The sequence below is a fragment of the Sus scrofa genome, chromosome 6 (genome assembly GCF_000003025.6).
Source record: "Sus scrofa isolate TJ Tabasco breed Duroc chromosome 6, Sscrofa11.1, whole genome shotgun sequence".
Lineage (NCBI taxonomy): Eukaryota > Metazoa > Chordata > Mammalia > Artiodactyla > Suidae > Sus > Sus scrofa.
The window spans coordinates 120,504,889-120,528,244 of NC_010448.4; the positions used below are offsets into that span (position 1 = coordinate 120,504,889).

General features: G+C 46.3%; 1 protein-coding gene across 12 annotated transcripts in view; it reads left to right on the forward strand.

Moving 5' to 3' along the window:
- FHOD3 (formin homology 2 domain containing 3) overlaps positions 1 to 23,356 on the forward strand; it is a 549,164-nt gene that overhangs the window by 468,065 nt on the left and 57,743 nt on the right. For all 12 annotated transcript variants that reach the window (XM_021096278.1, XM_021096273.1, XM_021096274.1 and 9 more), the window contains 2 exons: positions 6,098 to 6,978; positions 22,988 to 23,146. In XM_021096278.1, the coding sequence (XP_020951937.1) occupies positions 6,098 to 6,978; positions 22,988 to 23,146 (1,040 nt within the window). The remainder of the gene's footprint in view (positions 1 to 6,097; positions 6,979 to 22,987; positions 23,147 to 23,356) is intronic.

The following is a 23,356-nucleotide window of genomic DNA, read 5'->3' on the forward strand; positions in this document are numbered from 1 at the left end:
GTGAGACTATACTACCTTCGGCTCCCCCCAACCCAGAATCTGTGGGGACTGGTGAGAAGCTGCGGCTTTACCTCACTTGGAGGCAGTGAGCCAATGTGAGTCAGCATTTGTTCCACTTTCGCTGGGAAGATGGCTGTGGGGGTCCAGGGGATGTCTCACCTCCACCCACCCATCAGGGAGTGTGAGCCAGCCCTCTTCCTGGGTGGTGATAGTAAGATCCGGCAGGGAGCCAAACATCTCCTGGCACCAAGACCTGCAAGCTGCCCCTGAAAAGGGTGACAACCTCCTTAAAGAGAAGATTAAATAAGAGCCAATAAGCCTATCAAATAAGATGCAACATATCCAGGATGCCATCAAAAATCACTCATCATGTCAAGAAGTGGGCAGTCACATCTTGAATAGGAAAAGACAGTCAAGAGATGCCAACTCTGAGATGAGCCAGAGGCTGGGATTTTCTGTCAAAGATTTTAAAGCAGTCATCATAATAACGCTCCAGTGAACAGTGACCAGCCCTTAGGAAATGTATGAAAAGAATATCTTGGCAAAGAAATATGAGATATTTTAAAAGAACCAAAGGGAAATTATGGAACTGGAAAATACAACTGAAATAAGATACTTGACATGCTTTGTAGTTGATTGGCAACAACAGAGGAAATAAACAATATACTTGAAAACAGATCAGAAGAAGGAGTTCCCCTCATGGCTCAGCAGTAATGAACCCGATTAGTAGCCATGAAGACGTGGGTTCGATCCCTGGCTTCACTTAGCAAATTAAGGATCCAGCATTGCCATGAGCTGTGGGGTAGGTCGCAGACGTGGCTCGGATCTGGTGTTGCTGTGGCTGTGGTGTAGGCCAGCGGCTACAGCTCTGATTCAGCCTCTGACCTGGGAACTTCCATATGCTGTGGGTGTGGCCCTGGAAAAAAAAAAAAAAAAAAAAAGATCAGAAGACATTACCAAATCTGAATAGCAGAGGAAAAGTATATTGAAAAACTGAACAGGGACCCATGGGACTCTGTCAACAGAACTAACATTCATTTCATCAGAGTCTGAGGAGGAGAGAGAGAGAGGGCAGTGCTGAGAAAAATATTAGAAGAAATAATGGCTGAAAATTTCCCAAGTTTGGCAAAAAGCATAAATCTACAGGCTGAAGAAGCTGCACAAATCCTAAGAAGAATAATGCAAAGAAATCTGCACTGAGACAAATGATAATCAAACTTCTGAAAACTAAAAACTGAAAAGAAAAAAAAATCCTGGGAGACAGTAGAAAAAAAACGACATGGTATAGAGAAACACCAGTTCAAATGACGGCACATTTCTCACCTGAACCACACAAGTCAGCAGGAAGAGTCATAGCATTTATAAAGTGCTAAAAAGTAGAACTGTCAGCCGTGAATTATAAATACAGCAAAAGTAGCCTTTAAGAGTGAAGGGGAGATAATGACATCCTCAGTTAAAGACAAACTAAGAGACTGTGTCACTAGCTGATCTAGCCTTAAAGCAGAGCTAAGGAAAGTTCTTTGAATAGACAGGAAAATATGACACAAGAAGGCTTAGGATTCCAGAAAGAAAGAACAAAAGAATGGGTAAAAATAGGGGTAATTTTTTTTTAATTATCTATTTCCTCATGCATTTCTTTTTGTTTTTTGGCTGTGCCCTCAGCATACAGATGTTCCTGGGCCAGGGATTGAATCTGCGCCATAACAGTGACCTGAGCCACAGCAGTGACAGCACTGGATCCTTAACCCCTTAGGCCACCAGGAAACTCCTCCTCATGTGTTTTTTAAATCATATCTCATGATGGAAGAAAAAAATTTTATTTAATATGTAATGTTCATTGTATGTCGCAGCATATGGAGGTTCCCAGGCTAGGGGTCTAATCGCAGCTGTAGCTACCAGCCTACGCCAGAGCCACGGCAACGCGGGATCTGAGCCGAGTCTGCAACCTACACCACAGCTCACGGCAACGCCGGATCATTAACCCACTGAGCAAGGGCAGGGATGGAACCCGCAACCTCATGGTTCCTAGTTGGATTCGTTAACCACTGCGCCACAACGGGATCTCCAAGACAATTATATTTTTTTAAGGTAGGATAGTCAAGGGATCTAAATGGAAATCAGGTTTCTCCCCTTCAAAGGAGTCAAACATCAATACTAATAGACGAAGTTAATGTGTATATTGTAAACCCAGAGCAACCGCTAAGAACATTGATGGAAGCAGGGTATTCAAAAACACCATAAAGAAATTGCATTGAAGTTCTAAAAAATGTTCAAGTTACCCACCCAAGACCAAGAAAGAAGAAACTGAAACAAAAAGAACCAAAACATGTAAAATGGCAGACTTAAGCCCAAAGATATTAAGAATTTATTTTTTAAGAATTATTTTAAATTAAAAGATAGAGGTTTTCAGAGTGGATTAAAAACACAACCCAACTACAGTGCTGTCTATTCAAAACTCATTTAAAAGATAATGGTATAGGCAGATGGGAAATTAAAAGTTGGGAAAAGATATCATGGCAGCATTAATCAGAGAAAAGGAGGAATGGCTATACGAATCTCAGATAAGGTAGACTTCAGACCAAAGGAAATGAATAGGGACAGAGAAGCACCCTACGTAACAATTAAAAAAAAAAAGAAAGAAAAAACTAAATGAATGAAGAAAATAAATGAGAAATCCAGCATTTAAAATATTACCTGATTATGCTGTTTTCCCGGATGCCAAGATAAGAAATTGCCAACATTTCCCAATAAATGGAGAGAGTGAGGCAGTCTGTTGAGAGAGATTCAGGCACTTTATCAGCCACAGCCTCCTGGCATCAAAGCAGTCTCCCTATTTACAGGACTGTCTCACCAGCTGGAGAGATTTTTTTCCATTGTGTCCTCAAATGCCACCTTCCTCTCTTTGATGATGGTTATTGCCCGTGTGTGTGTGTGTGTGTGTGTGTGTGTGTGTGTCCTGCAAGAGGGCTCAAGCGCTTCTTGTTATGGTGCTGGTTGCTTGGTGAGCTTCGGCCACTGTTGACCAGAGCCTAGAAACCAGGACACCGGAAAGAAACAGAGAACCAGGAGCCCTTTGTGCTTGCCCAGGAAATACCTCTTTGAAGATGAAGACACAGCATCAGGGAGAGACCAAGGTTCTCCTCCAGCAGTTTGGTTGGGCTCTTGGTCTTTGATAGAAGGGAAGTTCCTGATGCTCATGGCCAAGGCCTAGGTCTCCTGCTCCCTCCTCAAAGAAGTACCCACGGAGGCCCTGGATATCTGCCAGAACTCACATCCTGAAATGCCCACCACCCAGCCTTGCTGGCCCTTAGGAAGCAAACTTAGAGGAAAGACATTCCTGACCAGCCATTCATTCATTCATTTATTCACTCTAGATGCTGGGGATACACCAGGGGATAAAACAAACCCAAATCCCTGCTCTTGTAGAGTTTATACTCCAGTGAAGAACACAGTTTATCAAGTAGATAAGATGCTATTTGAGCAAGCCCTAAAGGAAGTTGAGAAGTAAATTGCATGATTAACTGGGTTTGTCCCAGGAGGGGCAAAGACCCTGAGGCTGGATCACACCTGGTGAGTTCTAGGAATGGCAGGGAGCTGCTGTAGCTGAAGAGGGTCATGTCTGTGTATCTGGGGTGGCGGTGATGAAAGTGGTGGTGGTAGAGGAAAGAAAATTAAGGTGGGATCGAGCATGACTTGTGAACATTGCCAGGTCTTTGGCTTTTTGTCTCAGTGAAATGTGGTGCCTTTAGAAGACTGAGCAGAAAGATATGATTAGATATTTGAACCCATCATGTGGCTCTGAAGGATCCATCGATACTTGTTTGGGGAAGGGGCAGTCAAGAACTGACTGTAGGTGCTCCCATTGTGACTCAGCAGGTTAAGAACCCAATTAGCATCCTTGAGGATGCGGGTTAGATTCTTGGCCTGACTCAATGGTTTAAAGGATCTAGTGTTTCTATGAGCTGTGGTGTAGGTTACAGACATTGTAGGTTACACAGGTTAGATAGTGTAGGTTACACAGTGTTGGCTGTGGCTGTGGCCAACAGCTGCAGCTCCGATTTGACCCCTAGCCTGAAAACTTCCATATACTCCAGGTGAGGCCCTTAAAAAAAAAAAAAAAAAAAAAAACTCAAAACCTGGCTGTAGCAGTGGGGCTGGAGTGGAAGCTGAGACCAGCCAGGGCCTCTCTGCAATACTGTTGGCAAGAAACCATACTGCTTTGGACCAGGTTTGTGGTAGTTGTTTTGATAAGAGGAGTGGTTGGAATCTGTAACACGAAGGATGCCCTGCTGTGCTGGATGTGTGGGATAAAAGAACAGCAGGCATCAAGGATGACTCTGAGGTTTTTGGAATTGGCAGCAAGATCGATGAAGTTGACACATCTGAGGCAGGAAATGACTGCCAGAGAAGCAGGATCGTTGAGTGGATAGGAGTGAGGGCAGAAGGTGGTATTTAAAGCCTTGAGCCTGGATGAGATGATTATTAAGACAGTGAGCAGAGATGGAGAGAAGAGGTCCACGGACACATAAAGGTTAAAGATAAGGAGGAGCCAACATAGGAGACTGACAAGGAGAAGCCAGAAAAAAGGAAGCAAACCAGGTGAGTGCCATGTCTTAGAAGCCAAGTGAAGGATGTACGTCAGGATGAGGGAGAGACAGCTGGGTCTAGTGCAACAGGAAAGTCATTCATTACCAGGGAAGGAGCATCTTTGAAAGGAAGCAAAAACTTCATTAGATTGAGTTCAAGAGAGAATAAAGAAATTGGAGACAGCAAAACAACTCTTAGAACAGCTCCCTTTCTTTTTCTTTCTTTCTTTCTTTCTTTCTTTCTTTCTTTCTTTCTTTCTCTCTCTCTTTCTCTCTCTCTCTCTCTCTCTCTCTCTCTCTCTCTCTCTCTCTCTCTCTCTTTCTTTCTTTCTTCTCTTTTTATGGCCATACCCATGGCATATGGATGTTCCCAGGCTAGGGGTCAAGTTGCAGCTACAGCTGCCAGCCTCCACCACAGCCACAGCAACGTGGGATCTGAGCCACATCTGCAACCTACACCACAGCTCATGGCAACACTAGATCCTTAACCCACTGATCGAGGCCAGGGATTGAACCTGAGTCCTCATAGTTACCAGTCAGATTCATTACCACTGAGCCACAAGGGGAACTCCGTGAAGCAGCTTTACTTTAAAAGAAAGGAGAAAATTTGAATTACAGCTGGAGGAATACAGGGAATCATATGAGGTTTTTTTTTAATGGGGGTGGTGAAATTATACTGTGTTCATTTGCCAGTAGAAAGGCCTAGTGTGAAGGTTACGAGAGACACAAGACAGAATTGCTGGAGTGGTTTCCAGATGCACAAGTAGAAGGGTTGACATCTACTAAGAGAGGTAGCTTATCATTGGTCACAAGACAGAGGTCATGGTCAGGGTTCAGGTCCAGGTGGGAGGATAGAGGCAGAATGGGGATGCTGGAAGAGTTACTTTGATTTTATCTATTAAGTTGTTGAACTAGGAGGCAAGGCCATGCCTGCAGAGGATGAGATAGGTAGAGGAAGCAAGGAGAGAAAGGAGATGAAAAGTCACCTAGAAGTCACATGGGACTGCTGGGCAGCATTAAGAGTCCCCTGATGGTCATGAACTTAAAGTATGACCAATGGCATGGTTTGTGCATTTCTCCAGGCACTTTGACTTCACTGGTGCAGAAGTGGAGTAAAGGGAGAAAGGAGGTCACTCTACATCTTTCCAACACCTGCTGTGGGTGAGGGAGCAGGTCCTTTCCTTCCTGTGTGTAGTTAGGGCAGAAGCCCCTTAGTTACCCTGGGTGGGTCTGACCATCATGGACAGGAAAAGTGGGGGAAATTTTTCCCATGAGCCTAGACCAGAGCCACAAGCACTGTCATACCTGTGTGAGCCTTGGGTCCTAGAGTGGGTCATGGCACTTTGATATGGCACCTCTTTCTGCTCAAGAACATCTTGTCAGCTATGACCATGCATTCCGTGTCATCCTGAATCCCTCTATGTGTAATGCCCACGTATTACCTGCTTGGTTTTCTCGTGGTGTGGAAGCCCGTGCCACATCCTCATTTTTTGCTTCCTGTGTCCTTTCAGGTTTGTGGTCCGCAGGGGTTCAGGATGCCAGTGTAAATGAGCAGTGTGGCGACATCCTCACCAGCAAACGGTTCATGCTGGACATGCTGTATGCCCATAACAGAAAGCCCGTGGATGATGAGGAGAAGGGAGAGGGCGAGACCCGGAGGACCGAGGAGGGGGCGGAGGCAGTAGCCACCCTGGCCAGCAGGATATCCACCCTGCAGGCCAACTCTCTGGCCCAGGATGAGAGCATCAAGAGGGTGGACGTTGGCTGTCTGGACAATCGGGGCAGCGTGAAAGCCTTTGCTGAGAAGTTCAACAGTGGGGATCTAGGCCGAGGGTCCCCCTCCCCCGACACTGAGCTCCATGACAAGGTCGCAGAGAAGGCGTCGGCACAGCCCAAGACGGAATCGGACTACATCTGGGACCAGCTCATGGCCAATCCAAGGGAGCTTAGAATCCAAGACATGGATTTCACTGACCTGGGGGAGGAGGACGACATCGATGTCCTGGATGTAGACCTGGGTCACACGGAGGCCCCAGGGCCGCCTCCCCCACCCCCGCCCACCTTTTTGGGTCTGCCGCCCCCGCCCCCTCCACCTCTGCTGGACAGTGTGCCTCCCCCTCCAGTTCCCGGTAATTTATTGGCTCCTCCTCCAGTATTCAATGCTCCTCAGGGCTTAGGGTGGCCCCAGGTACCCAGGGGTCAGCCAGCATTCACCAAGAAAAAGAAGACCATCCGTCTGTTCTGGAATGAAGTGCGGCCTTTTGAGTGGCCGTGTAAGAACAATGGCCGCTGCAGAGAATTCCTGTGGTCAAAACTGGAACCTATCAAGGTGGACACATCCAAGCTGGAGCACCTGTTTGAGTCTAAATCAAAGGAATTGTCCGTCTCTAAGGTACCGCTAGCATCCAGCATGATTCTTGCAAAAGAGTTACTTTTAGCTGTTGGGTAGAATGAAGAGATTTGTTGCATATAAAATCCTCTCCTCTTTGCTCTTGCTCTTTGCTAAAAAAGGCATTTGGTATAAAAATCTAACCTTGAACACGGTGCTCTCTGGGCTTCCTGCTGAGTGTGTAAGCTAAGTGAGCAAGGGATCCTTCATAGCTAATGCAGACAGCAGCTTACTAACACCATTAGGCAAGTAGCTCTTAAAGAACCCAATAACCTGGAGGAAAAACCAGAAAGTTGACTCGGGGAATGTTAGCAAGGCCTGACAGCAGATGTTGACGTTAACTAGAGGAGCACAGACTGGCTAATTTATCAGCCATGCCCCCGATTGCATCCAGGGGATGTCTTTATTCAGTCTTATCTTCGTTGAGTATGGTTGATAGTAATAGCAATAGTTTGAACCTCCGCTGTAACCACACAGTGCTTTCACAAAGGCAGTAATCTATGTGCCACTTCTTTAGATAACCCCCTGGCTGAGTCAGCCTGCTGCAGGCGATCTAGATGTTTCCAACTAGCCATATAGTTAGCATCTTGTAAACATTACACACATATCTGGATTTCTTATTTTTCATAAATGTTTGAGGACCCTGGAGGCATTGTGGTACTTTTAACAGAGCTGTTCTGCCCACCTTTATAAGTGGAAAGCTCTACATGAAGTTATTGGGCATCAAAAGTAAAGTCCTGGTTTATGAAGAGGCTGTATGATGCTGGATCACAGACTTTATTTCTAACATTTCACTGCATTAATAATGTCCCCTTTATGTATCTTAAAGCATTGTTTCAAAAAAAAAAAAAAACCTCTGTGATTCTGGGTATATTATCAGGGTTTTTTTGGTTGGTTTGTTTGTCTTTTTTTGCCTTTTCTAGGGCCGCTCCCACAGCATATGGAGGTTCCCAGGCTAGGGGTTGAATCGGAGCTGTAGCCGCCAGCCTACGCCAGAGCCACAGCAACGCAGGATCTGAGCCGTGTTTGCAGCCTGCACCACAGCTCATGGCAATGCCTGATCCTTACCCCACTGAGCAAGGCCAGGGACCGAACCCACAACCTCATGGTTCCTTAACCACTGCGCCACGACAGGAACTCCTGTTTGTCTTTTTTTTGTCTTTTCTTGAGCCGCTCCCGTGGCATATGGAGGTTCCCAGGCTAGGGGTCTAATCGGAGCTCTAGCCACCGGCCTATGCCACAGCCACAGCAACGCAGGATTCAAGCTGTGTCTTCGACCCACACCACAGCTCACGGCCACGCTGGATCCTTAACCCACTGAGCAAGGCCAGGGAACGAACCCACAACCTCGTTGTTCCTAGTTGGATTCGTTAAGCACTGTGCCACAACGGGAACTCCTATATTATCATTTTAAAACAGGTTTAAGACCCTCTTCTCTGGAACTAGGGGTATGAGCAAACATTTTGTAAAGCATATTTAGACTAAACGGGCAAGAACTGATTATCATGAATTAATTCCAGCTCCATGGGTTGCTCCATTAAGCATTATTCTGGGTACGTTTACAGCTGCCTGAGGGAGTTCCTGTTGTGGCACAGAGGAAATGAACCTGACTAGTATCCATGAGTACATGGGTTCGATCCCTGGCCTTACTCAGTGGGTCAAGGATCTGGCATTGCTGTGGCTGTGGCTGTGGCATAGGCTGGCAGCTATAGCTCCGATTGGACCCCCTAGCCTGGGAACTGCCATATGCTGCGGGTTCAGCCCTTAAAAATAAAGGTAAAGCTTTCTGATTTGAGGTCCCTGACCTGCCAGTTGGGCACCGATTTTGAATCCAAAAGTATGTGCAGCATCCTCAGGACAGGAATGCCCTTCAGACAAGGCGCCAAGCAAGGGAGTTACTGCTTGTCACCTCAGAGTAATGCTGAAAGGCTAGGTAAGGAGCTGTAACGAGTCCACTCTGTGTTAAAACCTGTTCCAGGGGGTCAGGAACTCCCTGACATTCTTCCTGAGTTGGCCTTTACCCTTGCGTTGATTTCTGAGGAGTCCCAGCAAGGATGTGAATCGGAACAATTTCCAGACCCACCTCCCCACCCCCCATGTCAGAATTAATGTTTTCTCCTGTTTACAGATCAAACTGCTAGGATCCAATACAGAAAGTCATGCCCCATCAGTCCTCTCCTCCAGCTGAAAGAAGACCCCCCCAACCCATCCCCTCTAGAAAATGACACCTAGGGGACTAATGTGGGGGATCTACTCTGGGTGTCTCTGTGTCCTGACTTTCCCTGGACTGGTCACATGAGGTGATGAGCCAGCCAGATGCCCCCTTCAATTCTTAGTCAGGCATGGGAGAAGACTGGCCTGGGGGATGAAAACAGCAGTCTTTGTGGCCCTGGAGCTGCCCAGGATGTGACCTGGCTCCCACCACCCTCCAACCCGCTGATCTAGGTGCCCGTCTTCTTCATCCTCCTTCTTGCATGGGCCCCTCTGGCTGCCTGAACCCTCTGGGCTTCCCCTGGTTGCACCCCAGCCTTGGAGGTTGCTGGGGGGGAGGCTGGCTGACTTGGGGTGGGAAGACTAAAAGGTAGTAACATTCTGGCAGTAAAGGTACTTCGGAATTCGTTTTTACAAAGGAAATGAAAAGGTTGAAAGCTTCCTTGGGCAAATACCCAGCATGGACGTTCACCACCCTCTCTTCTCTTGGTCCCACTGTGGTGGTAAGAGCCAGCTTGGGACCCTCTCATTAATCCCAAGTTCCATTCTTGCTTGAAGTAGGTAGCAACTTCTTAACATCCTTTATTGCCTAATAAAAGGACAAATGTTTGCCTGGTTTTTATAAAGTGAGAGCCTAAGAGGAATGCAATGTATTGAAAAATGTATCCAACTGATTCCAGAATGTTCTAGAGTGGGAAGCAGGAGCCCACGTTGGGAGGATAGGAAATGTAAGCAGGGGCTAACTTACAGCTGTTGCAAAAAGTGAGAATGCAAGTTGGAGAACTGACTGTTAGCATATGTTACCAATGCGGATAGATACTTCTACTCCTTGATTGATTTTCATACAACTCAGCAGTAAACAGCCACTTCTGAATTCTGGCTCATGAGATGTTTTTCATTAAACACAGTAGAGCACATCAAAAAAAAAAAAAAAAATAGACTTCACAAGGCAGCACAGAGCAAAGGGAATCCGTTTCAGTTTCCATGAGAAGACTTAGACCAGACCAGAGCTACAGGGCATGGCGATGACCATCCCCATCCAAGTCACCGCCAGAGATTCATGCGGCAGATCCAAGACCCGGGTGGCCACTTAGGGGGAAGTCATGAGAGCAGAAACGCGTGCTTTTGGGTTTTCTTTCCGAGTAGTTTTTGGAACTGATTTCCTTTTTTTTTTTTTTTCCTTCCTTTTTTTTTTCTCTCAGCAGGAAATATACATAGCTTTTTAGTAAGATGACTTTAATTATGTTTTGTGGAGAGAGAAAGAAACCCTGTGCTAAATTTCCTCATGTTGTGTTCCTACTGCTGGTCTGAGGTGTGGAGAATGGCATAGGAGATCGTTAAAATGATCCCAGAGGAGGGGGCCCCTGGGAGCGAGGAGGTACCCTCCATGGACTTGACGTCATTCTGGGGAGCTCCGGGAAGTGGCCTTCCACCCCTGTGTGCCTAAAATAGGGCAGCCAAGTTCATCCAGCTCCCAAAGGGTAGTTCTTATATCCCAGGCCCCAGAGAAGTGAGGGCAGGTGTGGCATGGAAGAGGGGACCAGAAGCAAGAAGGGGACCTGGTTTTCCCTTTGGGGACCCACTGCTGTCTTACTCACCTGGGTTCATTATCATGGGGAGGGGTGCTGCAGTTGGATTTGGAGAAATTCATTCATCTTTCTTTACCGTGAAGTTTTGAAACATCTCAGAAACTATTAGCAGTGACTTTTCAAGAAAATCTAGAAATGATGGTTTATTCCACCTGGGATAAGGCCCAGCCTGGGTTATTTTGAAAAGCTCCCCAAGGACTCATTTAAAGCTGTGAACTGTTGATTTAAAGTGAAAAATGGGGCACCAAGGAGCGGAAAGTATGGCTCCCATGCCCTCTTTCTGTCTTGGCTCCTCCACCCCTGCTCTGTTTTATTCTCCTAAGAAGAGAGGAAAGTCTTCCTACCCTGTAATCAAGTTTACGTCAAAAGGGAATATGTTATTTTATTTAACAGCACCCTTGGAAAACCTGAATTCTACCTGGAAATTCCAAACGCAACTTTGGGCCTTAACTGGGATGAGCACAATCCTGGTGTATCCAGGACAGTCCTGATGTATGCCTGCGGTCTCAGCATAATTAATGATTAAGGGCACTCTCTTTCCCTCTCAAAAATTTCCTGGTTAGGGTACTAGATAAAATACATTTACATTAGACATGTAACTATTTGGGAAGTTCCTCTTGTAGCTCAGCGGATTAGGAACCTGATTAGTATCCATGAGGTTGCAGGTTTGATCCCTGGCCTCACTCAGTGGCTTAAGGATCTGGCATTGCTGTGAGCTGTGGTGTAGGTTGCAGGCATGGCTTGGATCTTGCATGGTTGTGGCTGTGGTGGAGGCTGGCAGCTGCAGCTCTGCTTCATCCCCTAGCCTGGGAACTTACATGTGCCACAGATGTGACCCCCCCCCAAAAAAAAAAAGAAAGAAAAAAAAAAAGAAAACCAGAAATGTAACTATTTTACAGTTGGCCTCTGTTCTAAAAGACTCCAAGGGCAATTATGGGAGATTAACATTTTTTTCCCTAAACTTTTCAATAAGCAAGCCAGTTCTGGCCAGTTCTTCAGAAAACTATATTCCTAACTCAAGGTTTTTCAGGCCTTTATTTAGATTTTAGTTGGCTTTTATGTTATTGTTCCATCTTTTGCCTTAATGCTTTCCCTCATGTATCACCATCTCCCTTGTCACAGGACTGCAAGGTTCCATAGTGGTCACATCTTTATGAAATCTTTACCGTGGCATCACCGTCATTGTCACTTTCTCAACGGACAGTTTTGAAAGTATCCTGTGGCGCCACTCATTTGGGAGTTAGCGGGGAGTGAGGAGAAATGATTTACCATTTCTAGAACTGGTGCCTCACTGATCCAGCCCCCAGGTCTGTGACAGTGAGGCTGACAAGTGTTTGGAGAGGTCCGTCGCCTTTCATGGAAATGCTCTCAAACTTAGCAGTATTCTCCAAGACTCTGAGTTCCCAGACTAAATCATGTCCTTAGCCCAGTTTCTATTTTTAATCACAGCACCCTCTGGGATGACAAGTTCCGTGTGCTGAATATCCACTTTTTAAAAAACAACATCCTTTATGTCTAGTAAAATGACTCTTCAGAAATTCAAAAGGGTGATCCTTCGTGGCAGCATTACGGAAAACTTCTAAAAGTCACGCTCTGTCCACCTGCCTGGACTGCAGGCCTCCACAGGCTTTGCTCAGGCTCCCCTCCTTACCCTGCTCATTTCCTCCTCTCCCCTCTCTTTGCTTTTTTTGTTTTTGTTTGTTTGTTTGTTTTAGGGCTGCATCCTCAGCATATGAAGTTTCCTAGGCTAGGGGTCGAATTGGAGCTATAGCTGCCAGCCTATGCCACAGCCGCAGCAATGCCAGATTGAGCCGCATCTGCGACCTACATCACAGCTCACGGCAATGCTGGATCTCGAGGCCAGGGATCAAACCCGAATCCTCACGGATACTATTCAGGTTTGTTAACCACGATGGGAACTCCGACCTTAGTCCATTTTATCATGGCATGCCAGGGTAGAAGCCCCAGGACTGTTGTGAAGAGAATTTTTTTTTTCTTTTTCATGTTTGGCCACCCCCGGGGGAGTTCCTGGGCCAGGGATCAGTTCTGAATCACAGTTGCAACCTAAGCCACAGCTGGCATCGCCAGATCCTTTAATGCACTGTGCTGGGCTGGAGATTGAACTTGCATCCTGGTGCTGCAGAGACACCACTGATCCCATTGTGCCACAGCGGAAACTCCAAAAGTTTTCTGATTTATTTCCAAGGACCACACCCATGATCTGCTTGCATGGTGCTAGCGGTGACAGAATGTGGGCTATGTCTTCAGGAGTCCTCTATACCCAACCCTAGGCTCACAAAGCTCATTAACCCCTGAGTGTGAAGAACAGTTTCTCAGTAACTCGCAGCTCAGCTTCCAGTACTGAGATGACTTTGACAATGGGCACATCAGGCTCATTTTAACATCAGTGAAAACTTCCTGCATTGTCAGCAGCAGTGGGACTTTACCCCATATCACTCCTGAAAATGGCAGGACCAGATCTTGCTGCATCTTGAGATGGGGTGGGGAACCCCTGTTTTTTGTGTCCTAAGAAATGTTCTCTTACTGCCTTTTGTTTCTTATTGTATACTCCTCTTCTTGGAAAAACACCTTTCTCCTCATCCAACAATCCCATCTCAAGTCTTTAGACCTTTTGAAAGTCTAAATCAGTGACTCTGGCTGTACAGAGATCTTTAGAACTTCTGTGACCCTGTGCCCACTTAGACCAGGGAGATCAGGATATCTGAGGATGGGACCCAGGCATCCTTGTTTTTCAGAGGGCCCCTGGGGATTCTGTTATGCACCCCAAATTGTAAAGCACTGGTCTAAATAAACTGTGTTTTCTGGTTTTCCTTCAGAAATTATCAGTAGATTAATCAGACATGCTTCTTCCTTGGATAAATGATACTGAGTTTCTCCCAGTTAGAGGAGACTTAGATGTAATGGTTGCCCATTCAGCCATGGAGGCAGCCACAATGCCTGGCAAAGAAGGAGATTCCTCTTCTTTTTCTAGCACTCCCCTTTTCATTAGTCCTGGAGTCCAGTCTCCCAGGCTCAGAGGGGATTTAGCATGTGGAAATCACCGTGATATTCTCCTCCTTAAAAACAGAAACCCAGATGTGCGTTGCCATCTCCTTTGCAAGGAGATCTTCAGTACCATCCCAGGCCATGCTCACTTTCCAGATCTACTTCCAACTTTGGGGTTTCTTGTGCCTGGGGGTCTGCGCAGACTCTCGTGAGCACCCGTGAGCTCTTCTCAGTCATTTAGGAAGCCCTGGGCGAGTTGTCCATGTACTGGGAAGCAACTCTGCAGGCTAAATTGGGTATCAAGTCCCTGAACTGTCCCCTGGGACTGTCACTATTCAGGGTGGGGACACTGCTTTGATCTGACATTCCTATTTACGTCGGCGCCTTTGATCAGTAAACGTGGTAGAAGCGTCAGTTATGAAAAATTAGGCAAAATACACATTGGTATATCATATATTTTTAAAATACAATGTCAGTAGATTAAAAATGATAGGAATTCCTGTTGTGGCTCAGCATATTGAGAACCCAGCCAGTATCCATGAGGATCTGGGTTCAATCCCTGGCCTCGTTTAGTGGGTTAAGGTTCTGGCTTTGCTGCAAGCTGCAGCTCTGATTCAACCCCTAGCCCAGGAACTTCCATATGTCTTAGGTGTGGCCATTAAAAAAAAAAATGATAAAAGAGGGTTAGTGGTGATGAAAAGAGCTAAGAACTGATTCTTGGAAAGCCTTATTTTCTTGGCATTGTCCTAAGTACTTTACAGGTATCAATACCAGTAATACTCTTCTAGTAGTCCTAGCAGACACTTCTGCCTGATGTCTGATTTACATCCTTTATCTCATTTCATCCTCACAACAACCCTTCAAGATAGGTCCCAAAGAGGTTCCGTGACTTGCCAAGGTCACCAGGCTGTGAGTGTGTCAGATCCCTGCTGACCCACTGGGATGACTTGCTGCTCTGGATATTTTCAGTTACCCTGCAAGGCTCCTGGGTCTGTTCATGTGATCCCTGATTCCATTTTATTCTACCTACTTTCACGTTCAAGCTCTGAATACTTTGTCGTGCTCATCCCCAGGGGATTTTTAAATCTTGCCATAAAAAAAAAAAAAAAAGATTCTGTTCTCTTAATGATCTGTATGCTTTGCTACTTGCAATTTTAAATTTTTTGGTCTGAACTCTTCCTCTGTGTGACCATGAGCAAGTCGGTCAACCTCTCTGAGCCTATTTTTGCCTATGGGTTTTTTAAAAAGAGAGAAACCAGGCCTGCTCCTGTGTGCCTGACATCCTGCAGCTGTCGAGTAGACCCAGGGCAGCAGTGGGGAATGTGCTTGTGTGCTAACAGGACTACCTTTTTTTTTTTTTTTTTTTTTTTTTTTTTTTTTTTCTTTTTAGAGCTGCGCCCAAGGCGTATGGGGGTTCCCAGGCTAGGGGTCTAATAGAAGCTGTTGTTGTTGGCGTGCACCACAGCCACAGCAACACCAGATCTGAGCCATGTCTGCGACCTACACCACAGCTCACAGCAATGCCGGATCCTTAACACACTGAGTGAGGCTAGAGATCAAACCTCAGGGTTGCTAGATGGATTCGTTAGGAATGAGACACAACAAGAACTCCCTTTTTTTTTATGCTATTGGTTTTCTTTCTTTTGTCTCACATGATTTTCCTGAGGTTCCAATGTAAGATTTAAAATTTGCCTGTAGGCTTAATGACTGTTATTTAGCATTGAAATTTTTCCTTCCACCTTTTCCTAACTGCTGCTTGAATACTCACCCTTCTCTTTTCCAAAACTGAATGATTATGAGTCAGAGTGGTGGTCTTTTCTTTGGGATGCTGAATGAGATCAGGTTGTGGTCATTCTTACGTGGCAGTTGTCACTCACCCCAATAACCATTCAGAGTCAAGTTTGTCTCTTTACTTGCAGATTATAAAACACTTGTTCTTGGAGGCAATCATTTGTTCTGTCCCCAAATCTGACTTAGATATCTCCTCCCTGCCAGGTGTGTGGTCATCAGTCTCTGCCTCAGGATTGGTATTACTCCACTGTCCCCTGAGTGGACCTAAGTATCGGGTTTCACTCTTCCAGAAAATATTCCTATTGTATGTGATTCTCCGCCCCTTGGAGTGGCTGATTTGCAGGGCCCTGCCTCTCAGAGCTGGTTGATTTTAGAAGCTTGATACCCATCCAGGAAACTGACCACCAGGAGAATTGAGAGCTGCAGGAAGAGTCATAGCCCTTACCCCAAAGTCTTGGCAGTTAGCAATGACTGCTTTTTTTTTTTTTCTCCTTTTTTAGGGTCGCACCTGCAGCATATGGAAGTTCCCAGGCTAGGGGTCAAATCAGAGCTGCAGCTACCAGCCTGCACCACAGCCACAGCAATGCAGGGTCCGAGCTGCATCTGCGACCTACACCACAGCTCATGGCAATGCCGAATCCTTAACCCACTGATCAAGGCTAGGGATCAAACCTGCCTTCTCATGGATACTAGTGGGGTTCTTAACCCATTGAGCCACAGTGGGAACTCCCAGGAATCCATTGCTTAAATTGAGTACCTCCCATATGCTTCTCAGAAATGCTGTGACTCTTGAGGCCTCGGGTGCTGCCTGTTCGAAGCCTCCTCCTGGAGGGGCCTTACTTCTGCTTCCTGAAATAGATTCTCAGCCCTCTTGGAGGGCTTGGGAGAAAGGAGCTGAATTGCCTTGGTGATCTCTTTCCAGCCCCTGCACTCTAAGAGGTCTCTTCTCTCCTTGACAGTGTCCTTTTCCATAGAGGGTAACTTTCTCTCTCTTCCCCTCCCTCCCACCATTTTGGCTGTTGTATTGTCTCCCAGCTCCCTGCAGTCTTCTTGGCCAAGTCAAAACAAACAAAAGCCCTGCATTCCATCCAAGCCTGAAGCATTTCTCTAGAGACAGTATTTCTGGAAAGGCAACTATTGGCATGTTGGAGGCTCCCTGATAGTTGTAGCTCTGAAGGAGGTGCTGGGTGTCATCGCCTGGTTCTGCTCACAAGTTCAGCTCACTAGGCTTTTTGGAAGCAAACAGGAGCCTGAGAGTTCCCGTAATGGCTCAGTGGTAATGAACCTGACTAGTATCCATGAGGATGCGGGTTCAGTCCCTGGCCTTAGTGGGTTAAGTATCTGGCGTTGCCACGGGCTGTGGTGTAGGTTGCAGACACAGCTCAGATTCTGCATTGCTATGGCTGTGGTGTAGGCCAATGGCTACAGTTCCTGTTTGAACCCTAGCCTAGGAACTTTCATATGCCACAAGTGTGGCCCTTAAAAAAAAAAAAAAAGAGGAGACTGTTCTCTTCCCAGTGTGCCCCCTGCCCCTTAAAGAATATTCCTGTCCACGAATATGATGTGTCTCTGATGTGTCTCATTATTGGCCCTGTTGTTGATGTTTCAGGAGGTTTGGGGGCTGTGTTTCCTTGTTTATGTGTTGTTTTTCGGGATGTGTCTGGTCTCCTATAAAACTTAAAACAGCTTTCTGATCTCCGGCCCAAGAGCATCTCCTCCTGTCATCTTCCTAACCCTTGTTATCAAGCGTCTCTTTTACCTTGAACACTTCTGGACATACTTGGGAAAGTTGCATGTTCAGAGACATCCCCACCCTGGTTTCCCTGACCCTAACTCACTTCCACTCTTCTGCTGCCACAACTCTGTCACTCCAAAGACAGTTGCTCCCACTTTTCGCTTCCAGCCAACCCCTAGTCCAGCATCCTGTGCCTGGAGCCTAGCCCATAAGAGCCTCCATCAGCATCCTTTCCTTCCTGAGAGTTCTTGAGACCTGGCAGAGGTTTGGTGGATTTTGACCTTTTTATCAGAGAGTTGATGCAGAAACTGACACTTCCTGTTGCCCCACATCTGACCGTTGGTGTCAGTGGCGTCCTTGCCCCCCACAGGTATGCATTTTTGTTGGTCTCCATGAAATATGTCCCCACTCAGGGAGTATGCACCTAACAGGCACTCGGGAAATATCCATTTAAGGAAATGAGATTTATATGGAAGAAAGGCAAAAAAATCAATAAATATGGGAAGACACCCTGCCAACCAGCAGAGACACTTGGAAGATGGAGCTTCCTTTTCAGCCTCTTCTGCATCTGCTCAGTTTGCTGTCATGGACCGTCACTGATAACATCTTTTTTTTTTTAATTTTTTAAATTGTTACTTCTCCAATACAATTTTTTTTTTCTGCTGTACAACATGGTGACCCAGTTATACATACATGTATACATTCTTTTTTCTCACATTATCATGCTCCATCATTAGTGACTAGACATAGTTCTAGACATAGCAAGAGCTCATTGCTAATCCATCTTGAGAGTCCAGTCAGCAAAGGGGTCTCATGGGGTGTCGTGTAGTCCAACCATGATGACTCTTGGCCTTTCCCACACAAGCCTGTGTTCTTGCTTCCTGCTGTTTTTTGTTTGTTTGTTTTTGAAAAAGGAAGATGTCAGTCATGCTAGTCTGTCATGATGTTAACCTACCATATTGGGTTACTTTCTTTGTTTCTGTGTTAGAATTAGATTTTCATGATGGATTATGACTGACAGCTCTTGCCGATGGTTGAAATGGCCTCGATCGTTGTATGCGAGCTTTTTCTCTACTATCATTCTGTTCTCTTCTCATTGTAGCTGTTTAGTGCCAGTGCTATACATTAATCATATCACTTTTATAATAAGTTTTTATACCTTATTGCATAGATATTACATATATTTTTACTTATGGATTTTTTACACATACATATATTCTTTCATAGTAACTTTAGAATTTTTTTGGCAGGGGCGGGAATAGTAGCCTCTTTAATTGTCACATAATGTGGAGCATTGTAAGAATAACCTTTTTTCCTTTTGTCATGCACATTATTTTTACCAAGCAGCTTATGCATTTCCTTCCAGCCTGAGTTTCTGTTCCATTAGTTATACATACAACATAACAGCAACTTTGTCACTTTTTTGTTTGCTTTTTAAATTACAAAAAAAGCATATGTTTATTACTGAACTTCTAATATTGACTCCTCCTTGCCCAAAAGTATGACTTTTTTTTCTCGAAATACATATTGGTCTAGCTTAGTTTTAAGACAGTATTTTTTATAATTGGATTTTAGTTACTCTACTAACTATTGAAATTTGAAAGACAAATAGTGAACTACCTCTAGTTCTTCATGTCCTAATCTTATTTCCTTGTAGTAGTCACTGTTATTTTTTGTGTATCCTTCCCAATTATAGAATATCTTTTCAATTCCAAAAAATAATCTTGTTGGAATTTGATTAGAATCATTTGAAAAATACGGTATTTATATACAACATTTTTTTCCTTTTATGGCTGCATCTGTGGCATATGGGAGTTACAAGGCTAGGGGTTGAATTGGAGCTGCAGCTCCTGGCCTACGCCACAGCCACAGCAACATGGGATCTGAGCTGCATCTGTGACCTATACCACAGCTTGCGGCAACACCGGATCTAATCCGAATTCTCACGGAGGCTATGTCAGATTCTCAAACGCTGAGCCACAATGGGAACTCCAATTATTTATATATAAATTTTATGATGAGAGATAATGAGCACCCTTACAACACTGAGACTTCCTATCCATGAATATGATGTGTCTCTGATGTGTCTCATTATTGGCCCTGTTGTTGATGTTTCAGGAGGTTTGGGGGCTGTGTTTCCTTGTTTATGTGTTGTTTTTCGGGATGTGTCTGATCTCCTATAAAACTTAAAACAGCTTTCTGATCTCCGGCCCAAAAGCATCTCCTCCTGTCATCTTCCTAACCCTTGTTCTACCTTTGCCCCATCACATCTTAGCCCTTCCTTTCCAGATGCCTTTAGAGGGTCATTTAGCATTTCCTAACTTCTTTCACAAGGAACACTCTGTCTTCTCTGCTTTATCTCCCCTCTCCATCACTGACCAATTTCCTATTTTTCTCATTTCCAACAATGTCTTTCTGATCAAAGAAGTATGATAAAGAAATGGGTGTCTGAGAAAGACTCTCAGCAAGAGCAGGATGAATGGGTTGGGGCGAGATAAAGGCTGGAAACAGGAGGCCATGGTGGGCTGCTCTGGGAGGCTGGCATTGGGGTTGGTTTTAGGGTCGAGATGTGGGAATGAAGGAGGGGGCATGATAGGCTTTGTGGAACAGACAATGGTGACGGTTATAGGACCAGGTAAAGGTCTTTCTTACTGATCTGGGGCTTTGACCCCGAAAGAGGATTGAAAATGGATCAGAACTGGTGAATCCTAATCCCTAGACACAGACACATGCTTCTGGGCATGGAGAACATTGGTTTGTTCCTGCAGACACTGCCCTGGGTGGCTGTGGGAGGGAAGGAGGGAGTCGGACAACCTCGCCCGACCCATCCCTCATCTAGGGCAGAACAGTCGCCAGGGCACTCGAAGGGCCAGTAGCCTCCAGTGGAGTCTGTTTTCATTATGAAGCACAGCATTTAAAATACCTCTTGCATACAATTCAGAGATAGAACAATTCCATTTCAGATACGACTTTAACTCTTAGAGCTTCCTTTGCACAGTGGGTGGAAGTGCTCTGAAAACACGCAGAGTCACCTATGGGGACAGCTTCCCCCTTATCTCAGGATGCCCAGCCACTGGCTTCTTCCAAACTTGTAGGGGAGCATGTGGGTGTGTCCATTGGTGTATCCTGAGAATGGGGACAAGGACATGTCATGCTCAGGGCCACCACCTAGGGGGCTGTGCGGGTTGCTTGCTGCACATGGACTCTGGCTAAGGGGGAGAGCTGAAATCTGAGTGGTGCTTCTCAAGCTGTTTGCCATGGGGTGATGTCTCCCGGAGGTGGGCATCTTTTTCTCATTTGCACAAAGGCTTCAGTTAAACTGGGCCTGCTCAGGCATGTCTGCAGGCTCCTAGAATGATGGGGACTGTAGAGATGGGAGGGCCAAGGGCTAATGATTTCCAGGGAACCCCTGCCTTCCCATAAATGCCTCCTGCACTGGAGCTGGCTGTGGGTGGTTGCCACCCAGAGCCAGGTCTCAGGCTTCTTCTGTCTTCCATGCTGCCATCCTTATGTGGCTTCATTCCTTACGCTCACGAGACGTCCTACTGCTGCTCCTCCGAGCCCCACGTCCACATTCTAGGCAGAAAGAGGGAAGAAAGGCAGAAGACCTGGCCCCCTGGGTCTGTCTCTTTTTAATCAGGAAAACAAAAACCTGAACCACCAGCCTTAGCTGCAAAGGATCCAGGGAGGTGACTGATTTAACTGTGATGTTGCCATACTGAAGAAAAAAAAAAAAATCAAGGTCCTGTTGGGGACATGGGAAGAGGGAATAATGTCGAGCAGGTGCCTTGCAGTGCCTGGAGGAGTGCTCTGTGGGCATCACAAGTCATAACATCCCTTTGCATTGCCTACAGTCAGCATTTTGTCTGACCTTTTCTCATTCCTTCTTAGCATTCCATACACAAATGAATATTTTAATTAGATTTAAGCTAAAGTTCAGGGGCTCCTGATAAGCTTGGTGGCTGAAATATATAGAAGACAAGCTGGCTCTGCAGAGTGGGGGTCATTTATGCTGTGTGTCCCTGGGAGCCCACTGTTCCAATCTGATGGGCACACCCACAGGAATTGTTCCTCCTGGCCACCAGGCCCCCAAGCATCTGGGATGCTTTCAGTTACTTTCTTCAGGAATAAATTGTAGTTTATTCCCAAACGCATAGTTAAGGCCCTAAAATAGAATTTTAGCAATTGCATTTGGAAGGGCTCCTTAGGACATAAGGGGCCACAACCCGTTTCTCCTTGCCAGCTGCCAGCCTCCAGTGACGCAGCGGCCACCTTCTCCAGGCAGCTCAGTGGCTCCCAGGCTCAGCCCTGTTCCCTTTCTCGAAGGAGAGGCTGAGGCCTCAGTGCAGGAAACCGAGGTTGAGCGGCCGCCAGCTGCTGGGCTAGGGCCTGCCTGCAGTGGAGTCTGAACAGCTGGTTCATGGGGTCCCCCATTGTAGCCCCCAAACCTCTTGCTTTATCCCTTGTGGTTTCTGCAAACCTAGACAAAGGCCCTTCTCTTCTCCGTAACTTCTCTCCTAGCCCCAGTGGAGTCCTAGACATTCTTTAGGGTTCCACTCAAGGTGGCAGCTCCTCCATCCCTGACCCCCTGCACCACCAGGTGGGTTGACCCCCTCGCTTGGTGGGTGAGCAAACCCCATCACCATGCTCAATGGGTCTTACCCACCCTTGTTTCCCTGGGCTTATCACATGAATCACAATCGTCACTCCCCCCCTGCCCCCCGGTCACCTCAAGAGAAGCTGTGCAGGCACGGGGAGCTTTCTGAGCTGGCTCCCCTACATTTGTCGCCATTGCAACCTGCCCTGGACTTCCCAAGGGCTAAAGGGGCAAGCTGGGGGCCTTGTCACCACAGCTCTGGGCAGAAGCGAGCATGGGCTCAGCACCTCACACGCCCTTCCTGGCTTCTGGCCCTGAGCTAGCCTTGGGCTAGCCACAGGCACTGCCCTGAGGACACCAGGCCAGCAGAGGGACCACACACACCAGGGCTCTGTGAGGATCCCTGCCCCCTGCCCCCTGCCTTAGCCCTTTTGCCGGTTTATCCCTTACTCCTCTTTGCCACACGGGTCCCTTTGTTCCCCTTCCTATTCACCTACCCAGATAGCTGAGCCATGGTGGTAGGAAGGGTGGAAGCGCTCAGGTGTCGGGGGCCGAGGACATTGGTGTGGTGAGAGGAGTCCTTGAGACGCAAAGGGGCTAAGTGGCCAGTGATGCCAGGCTGCCCCTTGGCTCCCATCTCCTTGGCATGTGGACCAGCTTTCTCAATCTCTGGGCACACATCACACGCTCCCGGGCCAACCAAGGCACATTCTGACACCTCGCAGCCCACAGGAAGGGAACTCTGAGAGGTCTGAGTTTTGTTTCCAGTGCTTCAATGGAAAAAAACAGGGTTGCGTGTTTTTTTTTTTTTTTTCCTTGCAAAATATCACATTTTTCCCAATTGAAGGAAAATCAATTTTATTTTGTAATGTGTCTGACTCGTGAAGTTCCATTGCTGACTGGCTCTTGGCGGCTTCTCAGAGCTAATCCTTGATCTCCCTCTGCTGTGCTGAGCGGTAGCCAGTCCTTCCCTGAGCTGAACCGGGGCCATTGGTTTTCATCTCTAAATAAGTAGTGAGTTTGCTTTTAACAGAGGACCAAAGATGATGCATTAATCTTGGATTCTCCTTATTTTATCACAAGAAAACTGCTGCAGATGGAAAAAAGCAGGAGATCATCGTCCTGGATTCCAAGAGGAGCAATGCTATTAATATTGGTCTGACGGTACTGCCCCCTCCAAGAACGATTAAGATAGCCATTTTGAATTTTGATGAATATGCCTTAAACAAAGAAGGGATTGAGGTAAGAGGAACTCTATGGAGCAATATTTCTGTTCTGTCATATAGCGTGTATGTAAAACATTACTGCGTCTGATGTGACTTTCTCCACAGGGTGGCTTGCCATTTTTCTGTCTCATCCAGATTCTGAGTGGTGTTCATAATTCTCACATCTTTTTTTTTTTTTTAGAGCCTCACCTGTGGCATATGGAGGTTCCCAGGCTAGGGGTCTAAT